This window comes from Syngnathus floridae, chromosome 12 (assembly GCF_059516105.1).
Source record: "Syngnathus floridae isolate MCC-2025c chromosome 12, RoL_Sflo_1.0, whole genome shotgun sequence".
Classification (NCBI taxonomy): Eukaryota; Metazoa; Chordata; class Actinopteri; order Syngnathiformes; family Syngnathidae; genus Syngnathus; species Syngnathus floridae.
In genome coordinates this window covers 4,255,273-4,276,421 of record NC_142424.1, presented here as the reverse complement: position 1 = coordinate 4,276,421, position 21,149 = coordinate 4,255,273, and the positions used below count along the sequence as shown (strand labels likewise).

Here is a 21,149-nt window from a genome sequence, read left to right as displayed (position 1 = left end):
TTTGTGTTAATATATTCATACTGGGACGTTATTCATATAGGGTCTCTTTTTTTTTCGATATTTGAAAAACGCTGCCAGTACTCAAGACAAAGAATAACCCAACCCGAATTAATCCTTTCACTTTTAGTTGAATCAGTGAAAAATATTATTTTATGACACTATTGTTATTATTACAGTATATTATTTTATAAGACTATTTTCATTAGTTTTATTTTGCACATTTTTCCCCAAAACTGCAATCTTACCTACTAAGGCATCGTGTTACAAACAATAGCAAAAATGTTTTTTGCTTTTCCTCGGAATATATTTCTTGTCAGCCAACTTGTTGGGGCTTGAACACTCGCTCTGCTTCCATGTATTTTGCAGACGTCCCAGAGTGACTCATGTTGGAACAACAGTGAATTCTCTATCAGGCAAACCCTTCCCATTTTCCTGTCTTATCAGAAAATATTGGAAATGTCCGACTGTGATGCCCCAAGGATGTCAATCAACAGTCACCTTCACCTAATCAATCATGCGCTGGTTATTCTAGTCAACAAATAAAATGGGTGAGCATCGATCATGGCTGTGGGCAAATGACCAAGCAGCCTCAATGTGTGTTTTGGTGGTTTGCATTGGGCTGTCTGAGCGAATGAGCCGCTGTTATATAACCCAAGAAATAAAAAAGTGAGTAACAGAAAGAGACGAGAGGTCAGAGCGAGATAGCTCAACTCCGTCCCGTCTCTCCTCTTCTGCTGTCATGCACACACTTGCCATCTAATTGGGTGCAAGGATTGTACGCCTTTTTTCTAGACAGTGTCAAAGGAATACATTTCCACTCGTGTTAACAACACTTTTTAGTTCCCTTGTTACTTCTCCTCTTTCTCCCAACCGGCTTTGATCAGATTTGAGTAACTGCGATGGGAGGATGAGAGCAATGACATTGACGTTCCCTTTTTCCAATTTGTATTCGGTTAGTCCCGTCATTGCTGGCAGCTCAGAGAGTTGTTGATTTGGCATGTTCTCGGGGTATTAAAGCATGAACTTTGGTCACTGCCTTCACATCTCTTGAAAAACAGAGAACATGTGGACGTTTTGTTTTATCGGAGCGCTAATCCCAGCGGAGTCTCATTGTTGATCATTCAACTGAGCGATGCTGCAGAATAAAATGTAGTACGGAGCCAAGAAATACATTCCAAAAACTGTAATACCAGATCATAAGCTTAACATCTGACAAAAAAGAGCCACACTAAATCCTGACCTTCAGTGTATCAGTTTATCCTCACATTAATGATGCTATGAAGTCTGAAAGCACATTTTATTACTCTTTATACATTTGCATGATGGTTAATAATGTTTAAATGTTATTTAAAACATTGCAAGTACACTTCATGAAGGTTGTAAGAGTGTTTACAGTTTGACCATGGAACAGCTGATTTGTTATATATTATATTTCCTACGTGAAATATTGTACTTGGAGGTAGACCAGCATCCCAGAAGAGATAAGCTCGACTTTGCAACATTGTTCTTTCTAAAAGATTTCAATCCATTACATCACCGTATTTGGTCTTCTCAGTTCCCGGTGGTTCTTCTGTTTTAGGCACTAAAAGAACAAAAGTGAAAGTTAAATGGCATCTCAAGGCATACACAGGCACAGGGACGTACTTTGTGGTGCTAATCTATCCGGGACTTTGCCAGTTTCGAGTAGCAACCAAAGGTCGGAGCATTTCTGGGTTTCCCACCGTGTCACCGCATAGCTGCCCACAGATGATGCCACTGGACGAGACAAAACAATGAAGGATTCTTAAAAAGAAGTGAAAGATTACATATTGATTCCTCACCGATAGAAACAAGCAGGTTCCACTGCAGAGGATATGAAAGTCTCTTCGGTAGAACCTTCTGGAGAGCAAAAAGGCCCACAGCACCTGTAAGAGTAGGTCAAAATAATACAATATCTTGTCTACCAACGCCTGAGGGTTGTACTGCCCTCGTGTGGTAGATATAAGGTATTGCTTGGAAATAATTTCTCTCCAATTTTGTAGAGGTTGTCAGATTGTTCAGTCTTTCGGGGACAATATAAGATTCAATTAAAGAAAAACAATTACAAGTAAGAAAAATCTGTTTTAAAAATACAATTAGATATAAATACACTACGTACCGAGAATAAAACTTCCAGTGCCCTTCATGAAGGCGTGAGACTGACAGGCAGCATAACGTTCCAAACCCTGAAAGATACATTTTAAAACAAATAATGAAGGGCGAGATGACATCTTTTCATTCATGTCGTAAATGGGAACAAAATGAGCGAAAGGCGAACACGACACGTTAAACTGTAAACGCTCACCGGGTGTTTTGCTACCAGCTCATCGTCCACTCGAGTGAGACCAAGATTGACCATTTTGTGTTAAAATATGAAGTTTAAAGTTATTCCTTGGATAATAACATTGGATTTTGTTAACATTACGTACTCCCCAAAACCCGGAAGTCATCAGAGCCTTGCAAAACAGTAAAAGGGTCCGGGAAAAACTAGGGCGACACTTACAGACCGGCGGTGGTACTGCAACTTTTCCTCACATCAAATGAGCTATACTATGGAAAAGTGAGTTTTGATTGTAATTTTTTTTTTCTTTTTCAAGTTTACATCCAGTCAAAACCTGTTTTGGACGCTGACAGGCCTTCTGAATAGACAATTGAATGAGGTTCAATTTTTTTATTTGACCATCAGTTTACATAGGAAAAGCAACTGTGTTATCGCCCAACTCTAGTCACATATTGTAGCTCTTATTTTCTAAGTGATTCATTTTCATAGTCTTACAAAACAAAAAACTGTGCGGGGGGCATAGCCGAAATCACACCCCGTCTAGGACAAACGCGCTAACATGGGAGCAGAGTTTTAGTGCAGTGGTGAAAACCTGTTCACGCACACATACAAAATACACAATCAATGAGTCGCATGTCAACGTGGGACAAATGCTCCAAGTGTCTGGACTCCTCAGCGAAGACACACTAAGCAGGTGCATTGTGGAGGAAGGCAAAAAGTTGACACACAACAAACAAGGAGGTGGTTCACTTTGTAAAAAGTCTCCAAAATCAAACGGAAGGGGCGGGAGATTCAAGTTTTTAGAAGCTGTAGAAGATTTCGATTAACAGTGTTGAGAAAACCTGGAAGGGCTGCGGAAAAACAATCAAGTAGTACCCCGCTCAAAACGATTCCAAAGCTGAAAAAGATCTCATATTGTCCGTCCACTTCAGTTTGCCTTCAAATATCACCACCGCGAAATAGGTTTTCACAAATATTTTAAATAAATAGAGCTCCATTGATAGAACGTCTCGCCCAAAATATCCCCCAGACACACATAATAATGATGGAAGGATTTAAATCATAAAAGACAGCATCCGTCCATTGTCATTTAAACCAAGCATTATTTCTTGCAGTTAATTAGCGATGCCAAACAAAAGCATCAATCTCCAAAAAGCTTGTTACAGAAAAACAGACCAAAAAAAAGAGGGTGTTCCAAAAAAGTCTGACTTCATCTTGTGGTCTACAAGCCAATTGTCACTTAAATCTCAAATTTCATCGAAATGTGTAAAAAAAATACTTGAATCACATTCACAAGTATTGAAAAGGCATTTGTGAGTCAGAATACGCTCAAACCCAGTCAATCAAACAAGAGTGGAAATACAAATTGACCAACTGGAAAGCGTATTGACTCCCAAAAAATTGACAAAAAAAAAGCAGAAGGCAAAATGGAAGACGCGTCATGTCACAGGCATATTAAATATCTGTTCCAAAGTTGATAGTTTGAATATATTGTTAGAATTCTGATATATATTTACTGATAAGATTCATCTCATTAGGCTAAAGGTATAATTGCTCAAGTCAATCCTAATGTATTGTTACAGTATGACTAAAAAGTGTGCTCACTAAAAATGTTGCATTACCTTAAATCAAAGGAACTGGACTCTTTTTGTTGAATTTATTTTTGTCTTACAATCTGAAAACATTGAAAAAAAGACTCAGGCAATTATACCCTTTACACTAACGCTATGTGCAAAGATGTCAAATTTTTCGGAACACCCTTCTTTACCATTTATTCTTAAAAAATAATCACCAGAGCCGTTCATAAATAGTGGAGGGATACACAAAGGTGACTTAAATAATGTAAATTTCATGTACCGTTGTCTGCAAGAAAAAAAATCAGGAGATTAAAAAAAAAGCCACAATTCGGCAGCTACTTTCTTACAAAATAGTGAAAATGTCTAATTGGATTCCGTATAAAATTAAATTGGAATATGGCCCCTTTTGGAAGATGCGCAAACACACACACAGCCATCGAGTCCTTGGCAGAACATACAACGCACGCCGCACAAAATACTGTTAGTAGTGTGATCCAATCCGAACAGAAGATGGCATCCGTATCCGAGCGCGGTCCAGTTGGTCGGCAAGACGAGTCGTTACCTCTCGCGTGCGAAACGATTAGCAGCAGCAGGTCGAGCTCGGAGGGCGTCACCAACCCCCGAAAGAGGAAGAAAAAACAAAAAAAAAACGTTCCCTGTCGTCCATGTGAGAAGCAAGGGGAATTAAATGGCCGTGGAAGTGTACGCCGATGTCCGTTAATCACCAACTTCCAATCCACCAAGTGAGGCGAGCGCAATTGTCTCTTTTAGTCTCTCGCCGTCCCCGTGCCCTCAACCCGCATATCAAAAAGGCGTTTTGCCGCTCCCTCTTCCCCTTTTGCAATCATCGCTCCGGTTCCGACTCGAGCGCCAGGGCCCGCTTGCGCTCCCGACACTGCTTCTTGTGGGCGGGCCAGTCCCGCTGCTGGCACTGCGAGCCGCAGTAGCGTGCCACCTGACAGCGGCCGCAGATGTTGAACTCCCGAAGCTGTGGAAGACAGGCAAAGGTTTTAGAAGACAAAACATAATCAATTAAATAAAGACTCATAATTTGTAACGCTGTGTATTTTCGTCGAGACTCACCCGCCTCTCAATGAGCGAACAAGGCGGGTAGTGGCACTCGTAGTACGTGCACGAGCACTCCTCTTCCTCCACCAGCTCGCCGTTAGCATTGTAGTAGCGCGTGCGGCTCAGCTCCAGGTATTGCTCCTCCACCGGGTCGGCCGGAACCTGCTGGATGGCCAGCCAGTAGAGTGACTGCTCCCTGGAGAGGGTTGAGGAAGAAAAAAATGTGTGAGAAAAACATTTTGTAAAACATGACATACTGTAACACTTTTGTGTTACTTTGTAACCCCACAATGTAACTTCCCAGCCTTGCCTTTGTTTGCTGGATATCTCTTCCGGTTTGGGACTCCAGCCAACGGGGACCAGCCGCAGGTTGTCGAGCCTGTTGTCAACAGTCACAGAGTTGATGTGGATGACCTGGAAACTTGGGGCGATGCCTCCTCGGTGCTTCTCCCTTGTGAAAGCAGACAAGGAGTGACGCGGATCAAGACAAGTTGGACAAGCAGGCGTGTCATCCAAAATGTGGTTAATCACTTAATTATGGAGACTATGGCGGTATTTGTTGCCAGCAGACTCACCAGAGAAGCTCATGTAACGGCCTTCCCGCCCAACGACCTTTGCCAATATCAAAAGCGTAGGCAAAGATCTTTGCGCCGTTACCGTCGGCATCGACTTCCATGCGTGCCTGGGGGGGGGGCATAATACACTTTAACACGTGTGTGTGTGTGTGGGGTGGGGGGCAATTGGGGGGCATTGTCAGTCTTTACCTCAAAGGCGTAGTTTTCCACAAGAGGGATGTCCTGCTCATCAATCAATGTATATTTCGTCTGAGAAAGCAATCAAATACAAGTGAGATTGCAATTCGGATGGTCAAAAATAGACATTCACGTTCCATCTTTTCACCCGGGTCCCTCAGGTGGGTAGGGGGGGACTCCATGTGATAAGTACCCGAGAGATCCCCGCCCTCCCCGGGCATGCCGAGGGTCGGAAGCACGGCGTCATCCGCATGACACACGGGTGGAAACACGCGACCTAACAGCCCAAGAGTACACGATGATGCCCGCAAGCCGGCTTTCGTTCTACCCCTAACTTTGACTCATGGCATGCATCTATCGAAATCATTTATAATTTGGGGATGATTAATGGTCAAGGGGACAATTTGATTATTATCCGGCTTGATGTCGAGTGGAAGGCAAGATTTGAGACGGCGTCTGGGCAATGGCTTCCTCGTCTAGTGATCTAAATGTCGGTGCTCGCGTGGCCATGCTCGTTCAAATGCTTGCCGTCGTGTCAGTATTAGGACTCGCGGGGGCGAAAGAAAAACATTTGGGTCGACAACTGCGACGTGAATGAGTCGCAACGAGCAAAATAAGCCATTTTAGCGAAAATAATTAAACAATAGCTAAAATGCCGACACCTCTTGCTAGTGCTAGTTAGCGTTAGCATTAGCATCTTACAACGAGACTGCGTGGTAGCGGCGGCGGCGGCAAGAGCAAAGACAACCCACCGCCGCGTTCACTACATGTGTTTATACGAGAAAAAAGTTGACAACATTAGAATATAATTAATCGGGGAATCATTCCAAACATCGATTAGAACCACCAAGCGGGACGTTTTTACTTCTTTTGAGGTCCCGTGGGCCCTCCCCCGACCGCACATGGCAACCCCAGGATGGCTGCTCACCTTCCCGGCCACACGGCCGAGCCGTACGATGCCCAGCTTGAAGTCCGACATCAGGAGAGTGCGATGCGCTGGATCCTAACCGGTGTTAAATGTCGTTGGCGGGGGGAGGCAGCCCCCTAAAGCCCCGTTGCGATGCCGTTTGGGTTAAGTGGCTCAACGTCAGGCGGGACTCCGGCTTTCTCCGGCGGCAGCCCGGCCTCGGTGACACCACTGTTGGCGCAGGGGAGGAGGGCGAGCTCCGAAGGGGGCGGGACGACAGCAGACTCGTTCTACTGGCCAATCAAAACGACTATTATGTTTTATCAAAACATTCACTTCCGTATTTATATCCAATGGGCATCGCGTACAGCCTAGACCCGCCTATTTATTGCATTGCGTCATCACTCTCGTGACCGATCCCATCCATTTTCGCGGGGAAAGGGCGATAAATTGGGTGGGTTTGTCAAACACTTTACATCTTTTATATTTTTTTGTGCACGTCAACGCTTCAAATCAGCAATAGACGTCACGATGCATGACGTGTTGGTTTTAAAGCACTACTGACGCAGGTTTTAGGTGGTGCGCACACAGTCCAGCCTGTGCCTTCATGTCCAGTACAGAAGCTATAAGCAAGACCAAAATGCATCTCTTCTGTAAAACAGTATTTTCCAACCTCTGTTGAATTAAGGTTAATGAAATCTCATGGAACACCATCAAGAATAAGTATAAAGACTAGATACAATCAGTAGAAGCCAAAATGGTTCTGTTTGGGACATGGGGTCTTGAAACTTTTGGGTTCGTCCTTTTATAATTATAAGCATGTCTACACAATTTCGTGTGGATTGATGAAAATGATATTACTTATGAGGTATTTTCCTCCAAAATATGAGTAAATTGGGGGGGTCTGTAATCTCCCACAAAATAAAATAAAAATAAATAAATAAATAAAATAAAAATACGTTAACAACACACATATGCAGGTGCTTTGGTCTTCAACTTGATCATAATTAAAAATTAAAATATTGATCATTTATTTAGTTATTTATATCTTGGACCAGGTCAACTTTTCAAATAGCGCTGACATTTGTCTCACGACTTCCGGGTAGCGCTCACCTGTTACACCTGCGTTACAGCGCAGACTCAGCCGTGTCCTTAGACAACACCTGCTGCCATGATGACTGAAGAGCTGACCGATTTAACCGCACCCAAACCCGCCGTGGAAGTTAAAAACGTGGCGATGAGCCCCAAGGAGCAGCCAATATTCGCCGTGCTCGGGGCTGACCCTTCCGCAGCCCCGGGGAAGAAGCCAAACGGCGGGGCTAAGTCACCTCCTGCGACCGCTGTAATGGCCACCACCTCCGACACTGAGTCCGGGATCTTCTCCGGGGAGAGCGAAACGTGCGTGGAGCACGAGTGCGAGCTGGACTGGTTCTGCGTGACCGAGTTGAAGCTAATTTGCTCCCAATGCACCATAGTCGGCTCCTGCCACGGACACTCCGTGACGCCCCTGGAGAACAGAGTCACTGCAGTCCGGGTCAGTCTTGGTCGTCGTCCGCTCCTCCTCGACACCTTGTAACAAAACGGATAAGGGTTAGAAAATGGATGGATTAATAATTGATCATGCTGTACTCAATGACATATAAATATTCTATTGTTATAAAAATGACAAGATGATCGTTTACCCGAAAATACCTGATTTAATTCCTAAAAGTCAACTAAAAGTTTCCATTTCCACAACACTTGCAGACATTTCTGTGAGGGGTGTGACTTTACATTTCTTCATGCAATGCTTTTTGTACGCTTAATGTCAAAAGATATGGACATTGGTTGTGAGCACATACCAAAGAAACCAAGAGGCTGTGGCCGGCCAAGTGTGTATTGTGTAGAATTTGTTGACATATCTCAGAGCCCAATAACTCAACACCCAAATCCTTTGAAGGTTGCGTGACGTGTCCATCAAGTTTTTTTGAAAGCACCCTTGACTAATTCCTCTCCCACGACAGGATTTTCTCGTTGGTTTTCCAGCTCATTCATATTTTTTTTCTCCTACCCTTCCACCCAGAATCATCTCGTGGACGTGTGTGAAAAAATGCAGCTGCAGGCGCAGAGGATGGAAAAGTTCATCGAGCACACACTTAAAGCCAAGGAGCAAAAGCTTCAGGTGGGAGATGTGTGTATTTTATTGCGTCATTGTTCTCCTTGTTCACACGTGGAACTGGTTTAGGTGGCAGCGAACGTGGCTCGGGAGCGGGTGGTGGCCCGGGTCAGCGCCGCCCGTGAGGCCCTAGAGGAGGAGGAGCAACGCCTCTTGGAGGAGGTCCAACGGGAGGAGGAGCGTGTGGAGCAGTGCCTCCTCACCCAGAGGGCTCACTGGGGCCAGGCCATGACCAGCCTGACAGGCACACGTTCCCGCTTAGTGCACACCCTCACACATTCTTCCGATGCACAGCTGGTGGTGGGTCTCATTATGTTATAAATAATATTATAAAATCATGAAATAATTGTTGTATCTCTGTCTTCAGATGAGCATTCAGGAGATTGCTGAAAGGTAAGGCAGGTCAACATGCCTTTTACATTAGAAGATGCTGATGTCCGTTCTTTATTTCAGAGTGGAGGAGGCCGACGGAGTGGGCCAGCCGTGCGATACGGAACAGCTCAATATGAAGCCAGGATGTAGTGACAGCACCCTGCTGAGGGGAATGTGGGCCACAGCCATGCTACACGGGCCAAAGGGTTGGTCCAGTGCGTTACCCACACAGGGGGTCTACGGTTTATGACGATGCCGAGTGTGACATTTTCAAAAGGTATCAGATATTTGAACACAAACGGTGGAGCGACACAAGTAGACATATAACATTTGCAGGCATATATTCTTTGTCCTCAGCAAAGAATGACAAATCTTACTGGTTTAGTACTGAGCTGCTCAGAAGCAAGCACATTGGGGTAACGTCCTAGACTGTAGACCCTCAGAATTGATCCACATTGGCTCTTTGGTGACATCCCATCCTTGTGTTCGCAGCTTACGCATTGTCCTCTTTAAAGTTTGACGAACGCACCGCTAACCACCTCCTGTCGCTCTCTGACGACCGCTGCACTTTGACCTACCTCCACAAGAAACCTCGCCAACCTCTGCCTTACGACCCGGCCCGCTTCGACTGCTGGCCCAACGCCCTGGGCTCCCTGTCCTTGTCCTCCGGCACCCATAGCTGGGAGGTGGAGGTTGGCCAGAGCGCCGCTTTCAAGGTGGGCATCTGCTACGTGGGCCTGCAGCGGAAAGGCTCCGGGGACCTGGCCCGGCTGGGACACAACGACCAATCGTGGGTGCTGTCCCACTACGACGGTGAGTACTCTTTCTTGCACGCGGGAGAGAAGGTGCTGCTACGAATGGCGACAAGACCCCAGAGGGTCGGCATCCTGCTGGACTGGTTCAGTCACACGCTGCTGTTTTACGAGCCCGAATTCGCCACCATTTTGCACTGTGTTACGCATCACTTCGCCGGCCCTTTGTTGCCCGCGTTTGCCGTGACTGACCAACATATAACCATATTACATTGACAACAACAAACTACTTCTTAACATGAAAAATGTGAATGTCTGTCTGGTAATCCACCACGATTCAGACAGTAAAAGCAATTCTAAAATTGTTTATAATGGCTGTTAAATCAAGTGCACTGACCGTTGAGTTAAAACCCTGGACGGCAACAGTGGTGGTCTTCTACCATCTATCTACTCAGGATTCAAACCCACACCACCACCTCATCACTGGCTAGAAAGTCAAGTGCAGAAGTTGGGCCACCAACTTTACTTTGGTGCACAACCTGGCATCTGTGAGCACAAAACTTTGTTCTTCTACTCTGTCTATTGGTAGTTAGCAAAGTAGCTTACCAATGCAACACTATCCTCAACTGATATTGTCCTTCCATTGCAACAAAGCAAATGGGAGGTGAATGTATCGCCATCTAGTGGTGAGCTAGAAAATGGGCACTATTAGTCCTGTCTAATAGAAAAGTAGTGCTTTGATGTCGCCTTGACCTCTGCACAAAATTCTAAACATAATGGGGATAAATAATTCCTGTCGTTTTTGTGAGGCAACAGGGATCTGTAACTATCATGAATATGCAAAAGATTACCATTATTGTAGCTTCAGATTGAAGAGTAAGGTTTTAATTGCTATTGGATGATACAGTAACATCTTATCACTTGACTGCTTTTTTATGATTACTTTTTTATATAATCTACCCATTGCCAATGATCTTTACACTGTATTTTTGTATTTGGAATAAATGAATGATTGTCATGTCGTTTGCAGCATCCTTCCTTTCTTTATCCATCTCAATTATGGTTATATAAGCAATATTAAACTACCCAAAGTTGGTCATTTGACACAAAATAAACCTGGAAACGGGTTTAAATTATTATTTTAAGATAGAAAGACACTTTTAAAACAGTCCCGAAAAGAATAAGTCTTCAGGCATTTTTTTGTGAGTGAAAGCAAACAGCCACAAGAGGGCAGCATTGCCCCACGCTCAAGACCAAGTAAAGGCTATGGTGGAGTAGGAGAATCATTTCCTTCTTGGTCATAAATCAATAAATATCTATATATCAAGTTACTGAATGCTAGGTGAGCATGTACGGGGGCGGCTGGATGTTAAGTTCTCTTCTCAGATCGTCCAGGCTCTGCTCCCATCGCCTCTCGTAAAAAACACAGAGGACGCAACGGGCCTGCCGGCCATTCCGCACCGCCCACGGGCCGAAAGATGTGACCAGTGACTGCAAACGACTGGGAAGAGGTTGTGAAAAGAAACAATGTGTCAAATCAGCACGATTCCCGACACACACCTGGATGTTGCGTAAATAAATGAACAATTAACAATGAGTGATAAAACAATACCTGGTGTTGAGCCGAAGAGGTCCCAACAAAGCTCCAAGGGCGCACATGGGGAGCCCAGTTTGAGCTGCTTCGAACCATTTCACAGCCACTTCACCTGAGAATGTTTTGTATTTTAGAATATAGTGGGAATTCCGTTATGATTATTCACTGTTAATGCTCACCGAGCATGTTGGTGGGCATTCCCAGCAAGGTGTGGAGCAGGTCGTGGACCTCTCTGTATCTTTGCATGACATAAGCCAGCTCCTCGTCATCCACGAACTTCACGTCGGCCCTCGAGTCTGGCGTCACGTGCTGGGGAGGCAATAAAACCGTCTCTCAAATGTCATCTGTGAATTAACCTGAGAATTACTCACATTGTCGTCAAGGAAACGGAGGTATTCCCGCCCAAACGATCTCTCGGGTAAGGAGGCCATTTTTTGCAAATCCAGCGTTGACAAACGGATTCTGGGCCTTTCCCTGCAGTTTAGCAACGACAAAATGCAAAATTCTTCTCTAGGACCGGAAGATGAGGTTTAGGATGATGTCGCTGTGCCGACTCACGTGAGAATCGTGTATCCCTCGGGGTCGTTTCTCATGCGGTCCCTGAGGTTTACCAAGGCCAGATGGCCCGTCGTCTCTCCGAGAACTGCAACCATGTCTGTGGGGGGGTTTTCAGTTTCGTTCTCACTCGGTTAACCTCTAACCCTGAAATGTTCATCTCAGATTCGATAGCAGATTCCTCTTCCTGATTGCTGCAGACTTCCTGTCAAATGATTAAGTCTGAAACAATTTAAATCACTAATTGGATTGTGAAACATTTGGCTGGCCTGTATTTAACCTTTGGTTTGTAGAATGCAAACGACTCACTCATTAACTCTTAATTCACTCCAGTTTAATAAAGAAACCTAATAAAATGTCAAATCTGTATAAATGTGTCCAAATATAAAAAGTCTACACACCCCTGCTCAAATACCAGGTTTTTATGATATCATTTCAAAACCTTTTCTGCCATTAATCTGACCTATGTATAACCGCAATAAAAAAAAGATTAAAATGACAGAGCCAATGGTTGCATAAGTGTGCACACCCACGCAAAACGGCCACAAATCAAAACCCCCAACAGTAAGGCTGACGAACAAGAAGGTCACCATGCTGCCCAGAGCCGAATCTATTTAGTGAAAACGAAAGCCTGACTGAAAAACAGTAATTATGATGAAATGAAAGTTGATAAGGGCTTGCTAATCCTACAGTAAATATGATGAAAGGAAAGGTGATGAGGGCTTGATAATCCTAAAACCCCCGAGACCAACGGTCGTCCTTGATGAAACTTTCAGGTTGACTGAATGCGTGGGTGTCACCTACTCTTGTTTCTTTTCATCGACAAAGAAAAGGGAAACAGATAACCCAGGTACCATCTTCTCACCGTGCCTATAGGGGTCCTGCAGCGCTGCCACCCCCGAGCCGACCGCCAGCAAGGCCTTCTGAACCGGAGAGGTAAGGATGTGACCCGGGTAGAGTTCTTCATGGTAACGACTATCTGTCAACTTGCTCCTGCGATTTGCACACGCTGCAGACAAAAAAATGGACAATTTTCACATATTATACAAATAACACATATGCAGACTTGAATTGCACCAAACAATTATTAAACAGCAAAACCTGTTTCTTGTTAAAGTTCCATAAAAAATCACCGATCATGTTTGTAGAGCATTGCAAATTAACTAATAGAGTATAAAAGAAATGTTAAATGTAACCTGGTTAAGTTAAGGTGGACTCTTCACCAGCTTCAAGTCTGCACTGTCCTATCGCCCTGAGAGCAAGAATTTGACCTCCACCGTGTCATTTATATTCGAACAGTTTAACACATTAGTTAATTATTTTTAAATGTTGACCGTCATAAAAACAATCTATAACGCTTTAACACGTCAGCGGTGAAAATTCTTACCATTAGTGATCACTGCGGAGTGGACGCGATGAAGCGATTTAGCTACTCGCGGTAACATGACGCTTTTGCGCATGCGTGGTCTGCTGCTTTTACTAAGCACGGTCGATGCACTTTCGTCTTATTGTGCGCATTAATAGGTTGGCATCCACAATTTGAACACCACCTCTCAAAATACCAATGATTAAGAAAAAATAAAAAAGTATTTTAACGCTGATTTAATGGTCGCAACAAGAAGTTTAACAAAAGTTCATAATATGACGTTCCACGGAAGTCCAGTTCAGTTCTCGTCAACGACGACGCTTCAGTGCTTGTACATTAGCAAAAAACATTTTAATAGGTAATCCTAAACATACACACTGACTAATCCTTCGTTTATCAACAGAAGACTAAATATTTTGAGTCTTTCAAAATGTTCCGTTGACGGAGTGTAGTGACGTGGGTGTGGGTGGACTTATCAAACTGGTTAACAGGGAGTGCGTTTTTGCAAACTGTAAGTGCTTGCGTCGGTTAAAAGTGAGCTACCCCGACGACTAGGTGAGTAAACTAGCATTTTTAGTTTCATTTTTGACAGCAAAGCATGGTTACAGCAGAGCAGCAGCATGGTACAAATATGCAGCGAGAGAGAGAGATGGACTTTTTACTGTTGGACTGTTGGCAAGGCTATCAAGTTATTGTTTTGTCATTTCCCCTCTGGAAGTTGTTTGGACTGATTGTATTAGTGACTAGTTTACTTTGGTGAAAACACACTTGCATCCTGGTTATATGCTTTGTAATATGGTTGTACTTATTGTGTAGCTTCGTCCTTTTCTCAATTGCTATCTAGCCTTTATCGTTATGTTGCAAAACTGCCCTTCAGCATTTTACATCTAGATAAAAGTGTTCAAAAGGTTTCTCTAGATCGGTTTCGTTGTAATAACACATTTTACTAGCGGTGGATATGCAGTAGCATTGTCAAAGTCAGTGTTAAGGCAATGCTGCTTCTTAAATATTTGAAATAAATGCTAACTTTAATTACAATCTTAATAACAAACGGACTGGTGCATAGAGAAATTCAGAAATTTGTTATAACGTCTTCAAAGAATTCTGCTATTTCAAAGGGTGCATTTTGATTTAATATCAGCATGACATCTTTTTTGGATCAAATATATTTTTATTGGGGAAGTTTTGAAAAGGAGGATACCCCGTATATAGTTACTATTTGACAGCTGCTGTGGAACAAATAAATGTTTTACTGACTTAACTTCCTCTTTTTTGAACTTTGATCTTCTCTGGACATTACATAATTGATTACGTTTTTCAAACAATGGCAAAAAAACCACGCCCTGTTTTATGAATAACACTCCTCAATCATAATCATCATAATTTGTTTTATGTATTTCATCATTGCCAAACCATAAGTTAGTAAATCATAAGTCACACCTCACGCAAATACGCATTTGTAGGTGTGTATAGCCCGGATAGCCCTTTTTTTTATTATTTTATTTTACATATATATGCATGATCTCATGCATGATGACATTTGCTGGCTTACTGGAAAGAGCACACTCATACACCCACTTCATTCAAATCATTTTAAAACAAATGATCACGTTATGACTGTTCAGTACCGCTGGAAAGTTCCAATTCATCACCCCCCACTATTTTAACAGCCACATTTCCAACACTCAATAACAAATGGAATTTTTAGCATACGCCGTGGGCCGCAAATGACCCCCGAGCCGTAGTTTGGAAACCACTGACCTATGCAGTCCTTTTCTGCGGCCTGCAGGGTGGCGCTCACAGCTAACAGTAGACTGTTTTGCTTTTGCAAAATCATTTGGTAATGCTCTTAATTCAGCATTCCAAGCTGATAACAACAATTGCGATGTACTTTTGAGTTTCGTAGGAGGTTGTTAAAAAATTCTTGTCATTGCGATTAAGACAAAAGAACCTTGGAATGGCGGAAGACTTAGACACTGTACTGCCTGTGCTACTTTTACGCCATTAAGCTACTTTTTGTTGTTGTGAACAGTGTCTGTCCTGGACAAGCACCAATTTGATGGAGAAGAATGTCCCGAATATGGATGGAGAGCAGCGTTTCTTTACCAGGCATTCCCCACAACGTGCTGTCGGTGCCTATGGAAAATAAATACAAATGTCAGCAGTGTCTCCAGGTCCTCAGGAAGCCCGTCCAGGCTCAGTGTGGCCACCGCTTCTGCGTACACTGCTTCAAGCAGCTCACCAGGTAGACCCCAATTCAAATGAAATCCTCACACATCTGTCGGAATTTCTTATCTCATGCAGACTCATATGTCTCATGACAGGGTTTTTGGAATGTCACTGACTCATGAGGATGTGGCCATTACTCAGACTCAAGTTTAATATGGTCCGCTTTTTTTTTTTGTTTCAGTCTCACTTCACTATTCAAAACTAACTATAATAAAGTGAAATAACGATTAATATCAAACATGACCTCTTGGGGTTCACTTCAAATCTATTCCAGTATTGCTGTATGTATTACACAATATTGACAATTTTATTTTAAAATTTGAGAAAAAACTGTCAAGTGTGCGCTCTAAGTCTTCCAGTGGCCGTGCTTTATATATCTTTCCTCTGGGGGTCCCCACGACAGCTGCTGGTTGACCTCTGAACCCCTAGTCTGGCTTGCAGACCCTACACAGGCTATTAATTGTTGCTTCCTGATTGCCACCAGCTGTAGCTCTACCTTCTAGCGCCAGGAAGTCGAAATTCCTGAAGCCAGACTCCGACATCCGCCCCACCTTGGTCACAATTGAAATATATCCGTGGAATAACAGCAAAATAAAAATATACAAGAGTAACGTGGGACATTCTTGTTTCGCTTCTGATCATGGTGTGACCACTTATTTATTATTTCCCTATTTTTTTGGGGCACATCTCATTTCATCATTTCTGAAATCATTTCAGTTCCTTCTGAATACTTGCTGTATTAACTTTTGTTGTTTATAACTATTAAATTGGCAAACTTATTTATTTTTAGCTCGGGCCCAAAGCCGTGCGAAGCCTGCCGTGAGGAGAAGATCTACGAGGAGCCCACCTCCATCCTCAACATCGGCGATGTAAGTGAGAAACGTCCCTCGTTGTTACGCCGACATGTTTTCACTTTTTTCGCTCACCTTCTGCCAGGCTTTTCCAGACAACGCGGCCAGTCGAGAAATAGCCAGCCTGCCCGCGCAGTGTTTGAACCCAGGTTGCACCTGGAAAGGATCCATCAAAGAATACGAGGTTAGGATTAATATATATAAAAAAAACAACAACAACATTTTATTGTATTTGAGCACAAAGGTGCTCTGTTTTGAGCTGCTCCCTCACATGCTTGAACGCCTTCATTGCTGAGAACAGGAAGTGAAACTTAACATGCTTGTCTGGAAAGTCCCGCTTTTAACTGGCACAACAGTTTACTGGGAAAGTACCAGCGCTGCAAGGACGGGGTGGGGAAACACAACTGGGGATTACTAAATAACCTGCTGATAAGAGGTCATTGTGCTTTTTGGGGGGATTAATTACAAGAATTGATCTGAAGGCCTTATTTGTCGTTGGTCTTGCGCAAGTTTCTTGCAATTGTGGTTTTGTGGGAGGAAGTTGGGTGTGTGCAAACGTGTTAGGCAAGTTGTGAGACAGTGTGAAACCGCTGCTCTTTGCTCTTTCTGGAAATGCGGGTTTCAACGATGTGTAATCATTGTGAAAAAATGCTGATCATTGATAATCTGATTTGGTAATAGAGGTTCTTCTCGGGGGGGGATTTACACACTTTGAAATGCGAATATCTGAATGTCGCAAGCAAATAAAATAAAATAGGCTTAAGTTGTAAAATAAAAGATGTCATTATCGAAATTCCTGCCCCAGATTGCAAAAGATATTGATTTTATAACTGATTACTCAACGCTTCAGCAATGTTCCGCTATGCTGTTACATGACAAATGTTTTCCTTATCGACTTCCTCTTTGGGATTCCTTCTAGATTGTCTTACCAGTTGGTGTTATTTTATTCCATTTGCTAAAAAAAATAATACATACTCTTGTTTAACTCGGTTCCCGCATATTCTAACTTTTCGTGTCTCATAAATGGCATTTCTTACCAGAATTGTGAAATCCTGGTCTTGGTTTTTAGTTTGGTGAAGCTCGTCGTATCGCTGTCGATTGATCAGAAGCACCTGTGGCAGGGTTTCTTCTTTCTGAACCTCTTTTTGACACTTACTGTGGAAGTGTCGTGAAATGAAGTCACACTTTGACTGTCCACTTTTTTTTTTTGTCTCCAACACATTCACTTCTATTTTCCTCAAAAATGAGAAATAGCAGGCCTACCTGCGACGATGGCTTCTGTGGCAGTCAGTTGAGAGCACTGCTTTCTCTCTGATAAGCCCCGCCTCCCCCTCTTGGCCCCGCCTCTTATTATTTTCTTATCATATCAAATATGTCCACCATAGACTGACCATTTCAGTTAATATTAAAAAGCTATCAAACAAAAGTTTATTCACTTGTATAGGTTGAGGACTTTTAACAAAGATTCCTCTGAAATATCGGTTTAAATATATGCTTAGTTTAAAAAAAATATTTTAGTTGCATGTTGACGTAAGATAGCGTGCAACTCTAATCTGTTATTGTAAGAAAAGTACATTGTGTTGACTGGAATGCATGTATTCATTTTGCCTTTGTGAGTGTTGAGGGCGTATGCAAGCTTGTTTGTTGGCATAGCAGCTAAAGTGAATTAGTTATGGGTGTGCTTTTATTGTATTCATTCTATTAAAAAAAAAAATGCCAGCCATTTTGGCCACACCTGCGATCCACCCAGCATTCTCAGTGGATGATGTTTCGCCACTTGAACCGTGCAATGCTCAGATCGGATGTCCATGTTGGGTCAAAGTCGTGTTAAATAACAGAAAATGATAGTGTTTGAACGGGGCTCAAATACCTGACAAAGTTTGTCTGGGTGTTTTCAGACGCAGCATGAAGGCTCTTGCGAAATGGAGCGCGTGCAGTGCGAGGCCTGCAAGGACTTCTTGTTGCGCTCGGAGATGGAGAAACACTGCGAGAGGGAGTGCGAGGCCCGAACTCTCCACTGCAAATACTGCAAAGTGTCCTGCAGCTTTAAAGACATCAAGGTGAGTCTCCATCGGTTGGCGTGCTGCGGACGGTGAATAAACATTGTGACTTTCTTTTTTCCCAGGCTCACGATGATGTTTGCCCCAAGTTCCCCATGCAGTGCAAAGACTGTGGCAGAAAGAAGATCCCGAGAGAAAGGGTGACTAGCGTGTTGAAAATGAAAGAAATGTTAGAAAGATGTTTATCGGACTGATCTAATCCGCCACAAATCTTTGTTTCATCTCCAGTACAACCTTCACGTTCAATTCTGCAATAAGCCCAAGCGTTCCTGTCCTTTTACTGAACTGGGCTGCAAATATGAAGTGAGTCCCTCACTAGCTAGTCTCAGCCATCGACTGAATGGACTTCAGCGTCTTAATTTCTTTTCTACGCCAAATTTCCAGAATAACAGCGGCAAGCTGAGTGACCATGAGAAAAACAGCACCGCCGAGCACCTGCGCTTGGTGCTTCGCCAGGTTCTGTCGGTGGCCCCGCCTCAAGCAGAGGCCCTGCTCCTCAGCGATTGCCAGGAGGATTCAGGTCTGGGCCTGTACAGGGCTCCTGAGGAGGGAGCCTCGTCCCATGAGCCCACCACAGACCTAGATAAGAAGGTCAGGCCACCGACATCACTCTGCACTCTCGGCTGATGTTCATAATTTTCCTGTTTTTATATAATGACTTCACACGGATCGATGCCCATAATTGTGTTCCACTTGGGTCCAGATGAACGCCCTGGAGGACATCGTGTGCGTTCTGAACCGTGAGGTAGAGCGGAGCGCCGTGACGCTGGAGGCCTTCTCGCACCAGCACCGTCTGGACCAGGACAAGCTGGAGAACCTGAACAACAAGGTTCAGCAGCTAGAGCGGTCCTTGGCAATGCGAGACTTGCAGCTGTCCGAGACGGAGCAGCTGGTGCGAGAGCTTCAGTTCTGCACCTACGACGGCATTTTTGTCTGGAAGATCTCAGACTTTGCTCGGCGTAGGGTCGACGCCGTGGCGGGTCGGACGCCTACCATGTTCTCACCAGGTGAGAACTTCAAATCCTAACCTTACTGTTTGCATGCGAGCAGAACTTGTTTTTCCTCAGCTCAAAGTTGTTTCTCACTTTGGCTCAACGGTTGCCACGTTAGCGTCTTAAATGACCCCCGGTGGACACGGGGAATTTCCAGCAGCGCCCCTCCCACCTCCGTGTCCTTCGGGGAGCATTCCAGAGGCATCATTTAAGGCTGACTATCACGTTTCATCTTGTCTATTATCAGCATTCTACTCCAGCAAGTATGGCTACAAAATGTGCCTGCGTTTGTACCTGAACGGCGACGGCACGGGGCGGGGGACGCACCTGTCGCTCTTCTTCGTGGTCATGCGGGGGCGCTGCGACGCGCTGCTCAAGTGGCCCTTTAGCCAGAAGGTAGGATCGTCGAAGGACTTCCAATCTTCTCAATTCTTGTCTCCAGTTTGTATTTCACCAAAGCACACGGCCTTTAATTAGCTGAATGCTAACACACAATGCAAAACGGCTAATACAAGCTAATAAAACAGTGACTTAATAATACATTCTATTTATAAGAAACGATTAAGACATGAAATTATCTTACGACTTAGTCCCGAATGTCCCAGAAACCAAACGACTTGGGTCGATGTTGTCCTTCAGGTGACGCTGATGCTGCTGGACCAGAACAACCGCGAGCACATCATCGACGCCTTCCGTCCGGACATCTCGTCCACGTCCTTCCAGCGGCCTGTGAGCGAGATGAACATCGCCAGCGGCTGTCCGCTCTTTTGCCCGCTGGGGAAGCTGGCCGGGAAGAGTCCCTACCTGCGCGACGACACCATCTTCATCAAGGCCATCGTGGACCTGACGGGCTTGTAAGGTGAAGACTGTGGAAGTTGCCACCAAAAAAAGCACCAGATACCTATATAGAATACTAGCATATATACACACAGCTAATGAAAAAAGCTGTTAGATGAGCCGATATAAGATTATCATAATACTGTAATAATACATACACATAGTATTTGCTTGGCTTAAACAATGTAATATCTGTTCAGTGCTGTTTGGCTATTACATATTCCTATGACAGCTAACGAGAACCAATGCATGAGCTGTAATTAAATCATATACACATTGTTAAATGTAAAACCCAATTGTGTACATCAAACAATGATTATTATTATATATCTTTTTTAATAGATAAAATACAGCTGTAATATGAGAAAGTCAATTTTGAAGCTTTTTTTTTACATAATTCAATATATACATATTATACATAACAGGATATATATATGAGATCATATGTATATTTTATATCATATAAAAACCCAAATATAATCATTAGGTGGCTCATGTATTGGCTCGTACTACCCGGCTCATGTATTGGCTCGTACTACCCACCGCCTTGTAAACTTTATTACTTGTATCAAGTAATAAGGTAGATCAGTTTATCTATGTATTATTGTTATTCAATCAGTGACTCGCTATATGTATCTGAGTCTACAAGTTAAAAACATTCATATCAGTAATAAAACTACGTGTGCATGAAAGTATTTGTGTGAAAAAAATTCCCCATGCTCTCATGTGACATCATAAGTCATTATGAAAAGTGGAACGCTTTCATTTCCCTAAACAAAAAAA

General features: G+C 43.5%; 5 protein-coding genes across 9 annotated transcripts; 2 read left to right on the top strand and 3 right to left on the bottom strand.

Annotated features, from left to right (window-relative positions):
- Window positions 1-1,283: 1,283 nt before the first annotated feature.
- On the bottom strand, window positions 1,284-2,495 carry tmem141 (transmembrane protein 141). The gene is made up of 5 exons (XM_088391403.1): window positions 2,324-2,495; window positions 2,138-2,204; window positions 1,821-1,904; window positions 1,645-1,755; window positions 1,284-1,582 (listed from the first exon to the last, which is right to left on the bottom strand). The coding sequence occupies exons 1-5, from the start codon at window positions 2,375-2,377 to the stop codon at window positions 1,521-1,523; spliced, it is 378 nt and encodes a 125-aa protein (XP_088247529.1). The 5' UTR covers window positions 2,378-2,495; the 3' UTR covers window positions 1,284-1,520.
- Window positions 2,496-2,674: 179 nt separating this feature from the next.
- Window positions 2,675-6,998, bottom strand: zmynd19 (zinc finger, MYND-type containing 19). The gene is made up of 6 exons (XM_088391201.1): window positions 6,625-6,998; window positions 5,709-5,768; window positions 5,520-5,626; window positions 5,255-5,395; window positions 4,960-5,140; window positions 2,675-4,864 (listed from the first exon to the last, which is right to left on the bottom strand). Exons 1-6 carry the CDS (start codon window positions 6,673-6,675, stop codon window positions 4,721-4,723), a joined length of 684 nt encoding a protein of 227 aa, XP_088247327.1. The 5' UTR covers window positions 6,676-6,998; the 3' UTR covers window positions 2,675-4,720.
- A 709-nt stretch (window positions 6,999-7,707) lies between these two features.
- On the top strand, window positions 7,708-10,904 carry bspry (B-box and SPRY domain containing). The gene is made up of 6 exons (XM_088391197.1): window positions 7,708-8,137; window positions 8,666-8,764; window positions 8,828-9,058; window positions 9,126-9,151; window positions 9,212-9,336; window positions 9,623-10,904. Exons 1-6 carry the CDS (start codon window positions 7,775-7,777, stop codon window positions 10,156-10,158), a joined length of 1,380 nt encoding a protein of 459 aa, XP_088247323.1. The 5' UTR covers window positions 7,708-7,774; the 3' UTR covers window positions 10,159-10,904.
- Window positions 10,905-11,004: 100 nt separating this feature from the next.
- Window positions 11,005-13,769, bottom strand: coq4 (coenzyme Q4 homolog (S. cerevisiae)). Of its 2 annotated transcripts, none has more exons than XM_088391198.1 (7): window positions 13,419-13,769; window positions 12,897-13,040; window positions 12,035-12,131; window positions 11,848-11,950; window positions 11,656-11,785; window positions 11,495-11,588; window positions 11,005-11,383 (listed from the first exon to the last, which is right to left on the bottom strand). In XM_088391198.1, exons 1-7 carry the CDS (start codon window positions 13,489-13,491, stop codon window positions 11,221-11,223), a joined length of 804 nt encoding a protein of 267 aa, XP_088247324.1. In that variant the 5' UTR covers window positions 13,492-13,769; the 3' UTR covers window positions 11,005-11,220. The 2 variants fall into 2 exon arrangements, with proteins under 2 accessions (XP_088247324.1, XP_088247326.1); XM_088391200.1 differs by lacking the exon at window positions 13,419-13,769 and adding an exon at window positions 13,165-13,412.
- On the top strand, window positions 12,821-21,058 carry traf2b (Tnf receptor-associated factor 2b). 4 transcript variants are annotated; one of them, XM_088391194.1, is made up of 11 exons: window positions 12,821-12,967; window positions 15,430-15,642; window positions 16,417-16,495; window positions 16,563-16,661; window positions 18,376-18,537; window positions 18,603-18,677; window positions 18,766-18,840; window positions 18,922-19,128; window positions 19,241-19,544; window positions 19,777-19,925; window positions 20,169-21,058. In XM_088391194.1, the coding sequence occupies exons 2-11, from the start codon at window positions 15,467-15,469 to the stop codon at window positions 20,385-20,387; spliced, it is 1,545 nt and encodes a 514-aa protein (XP_088247320.1). In that variant the 5' UTR covers window positions 12,821-12,967; window positions 15,430-15,466; the 3' UTR covers window positions 20,388-21,058. The 4 variants fall into 4 exon arrangements, with proteins under 4 accessions (XP_088247320.1, XP_088247322.1, XP_088247319.1 ...); XM_088391196.1 differs by lacking the exon at window positions 12,821-12,967 and adding an exon at window positions 13,734-13,755; XM_088391193.1 differs by lacking the exon at window positions 12,821-12,967 and adding an exon at window positions 13,790-13,952.
- The last annotated feature ends 91 nt before the right edge of the window (window positions 21,059-21,149 follow it).

Coding starts and splice junctions, on each gene's coding strand:
- tmem141 (XM_088391403.1), bottom strand. CDS start 2,377: ATGGTCAATCTTGGTCTCACTCGAGTGGACGATGAGCTGGTAGCAAAA. Junction 2,205..2,323: donor AGCTGGTAGCAAAACACCCG/GTGAGCGTTTAC, acceptor TGTATCTTTCAG/GGTTTGGAACGTTATGCTGC. Junction 1,583..1,644: donor GGATAGATTAGCACCACAAA/GTACGTCCCTGT, acceptor TTGTTCTTTTAG/TGCCTAAAACAGAAGAACCA.
- zmynd19 (XM_088391201.1), bottom strand. CDS start 6,675: ATGTCGGACTTCAAGCTGGGCATCGTACGGCTCGGCCGTGTGGCCGGG. Junction 5,141..5,254: donor GAGATATCCAGCAAACAAAG/GCAAGGCTGGGA, acceptor AACCCTCTCCAG/GGAGCAGTCACTCTACTGGC. Junction 4,865..4,959: donor GTTCGCTCATTGAGAGGCGG/GTGAGTCTCGAC, acceptor TGTCTTCCACAG/CTTCGGGAGTTCAACATCTG.
- bspry (XM_088391197.1), top strand. CDS start 7,775: ATGATGACTGAAGAGCTGACCGATTTAACCGCACCCAAACCCGCCGTG. Junction 8,138..8,665: donor ACAGAGTCACTGCAGTCCGG/GTCAGTCTTGGT, acceptor CCTTCCACCCAG/AATCATCTCGTGGACGTGTG. Junction 9,059..9,125: donor CTTCCGATGCACAGCTGGTG/GTGGGTCTCATT, acceptor CTCTGTCTTCAG/ATGAGCATTCAGGAGATTGC.
- coq4 (XM_088391198.1), bottom strand. CDS start 13,491: ATGCGCAAAAGCGTCATGTTACCGCGAGTAGCTAAATCGCTTCATCGC. Junction 11,786..11,847: donor TCCGTTTCCTTGACGACAAT/GTGAGTAATTCT, acceptor TTGCCTCCCCAG/CACGTGACGCCAGACTCGAG. Junction 11,589..11,655: donor AATGCCCACCAACATGCTCG/GTGAGCATTAAC, acceptor AAACATTCTCAG/GTGAAGTGGCTGTGAAATGG.
- traf2b (XM_088391194.1), top strand. CDS start 15,467: ATGTCCCGAATATGGATGGAGAGCAGCGTTTCTTTACCAGGCATTCCC. Junction 16,496..16,562: donor CCATCCTCAACATCGGCGAT/GTAAGTGAGAAA, acceptor ACCTTCTGCCAG/GCTTTTCCAGACAACGCGGC. Junction 19,545..19,776: donor GCCTACCATGTTCTCACCAG/GTGAGAACTTCA, acceptor GTCTATTATCAG/CATTCTACTCCAGCAAGTAT.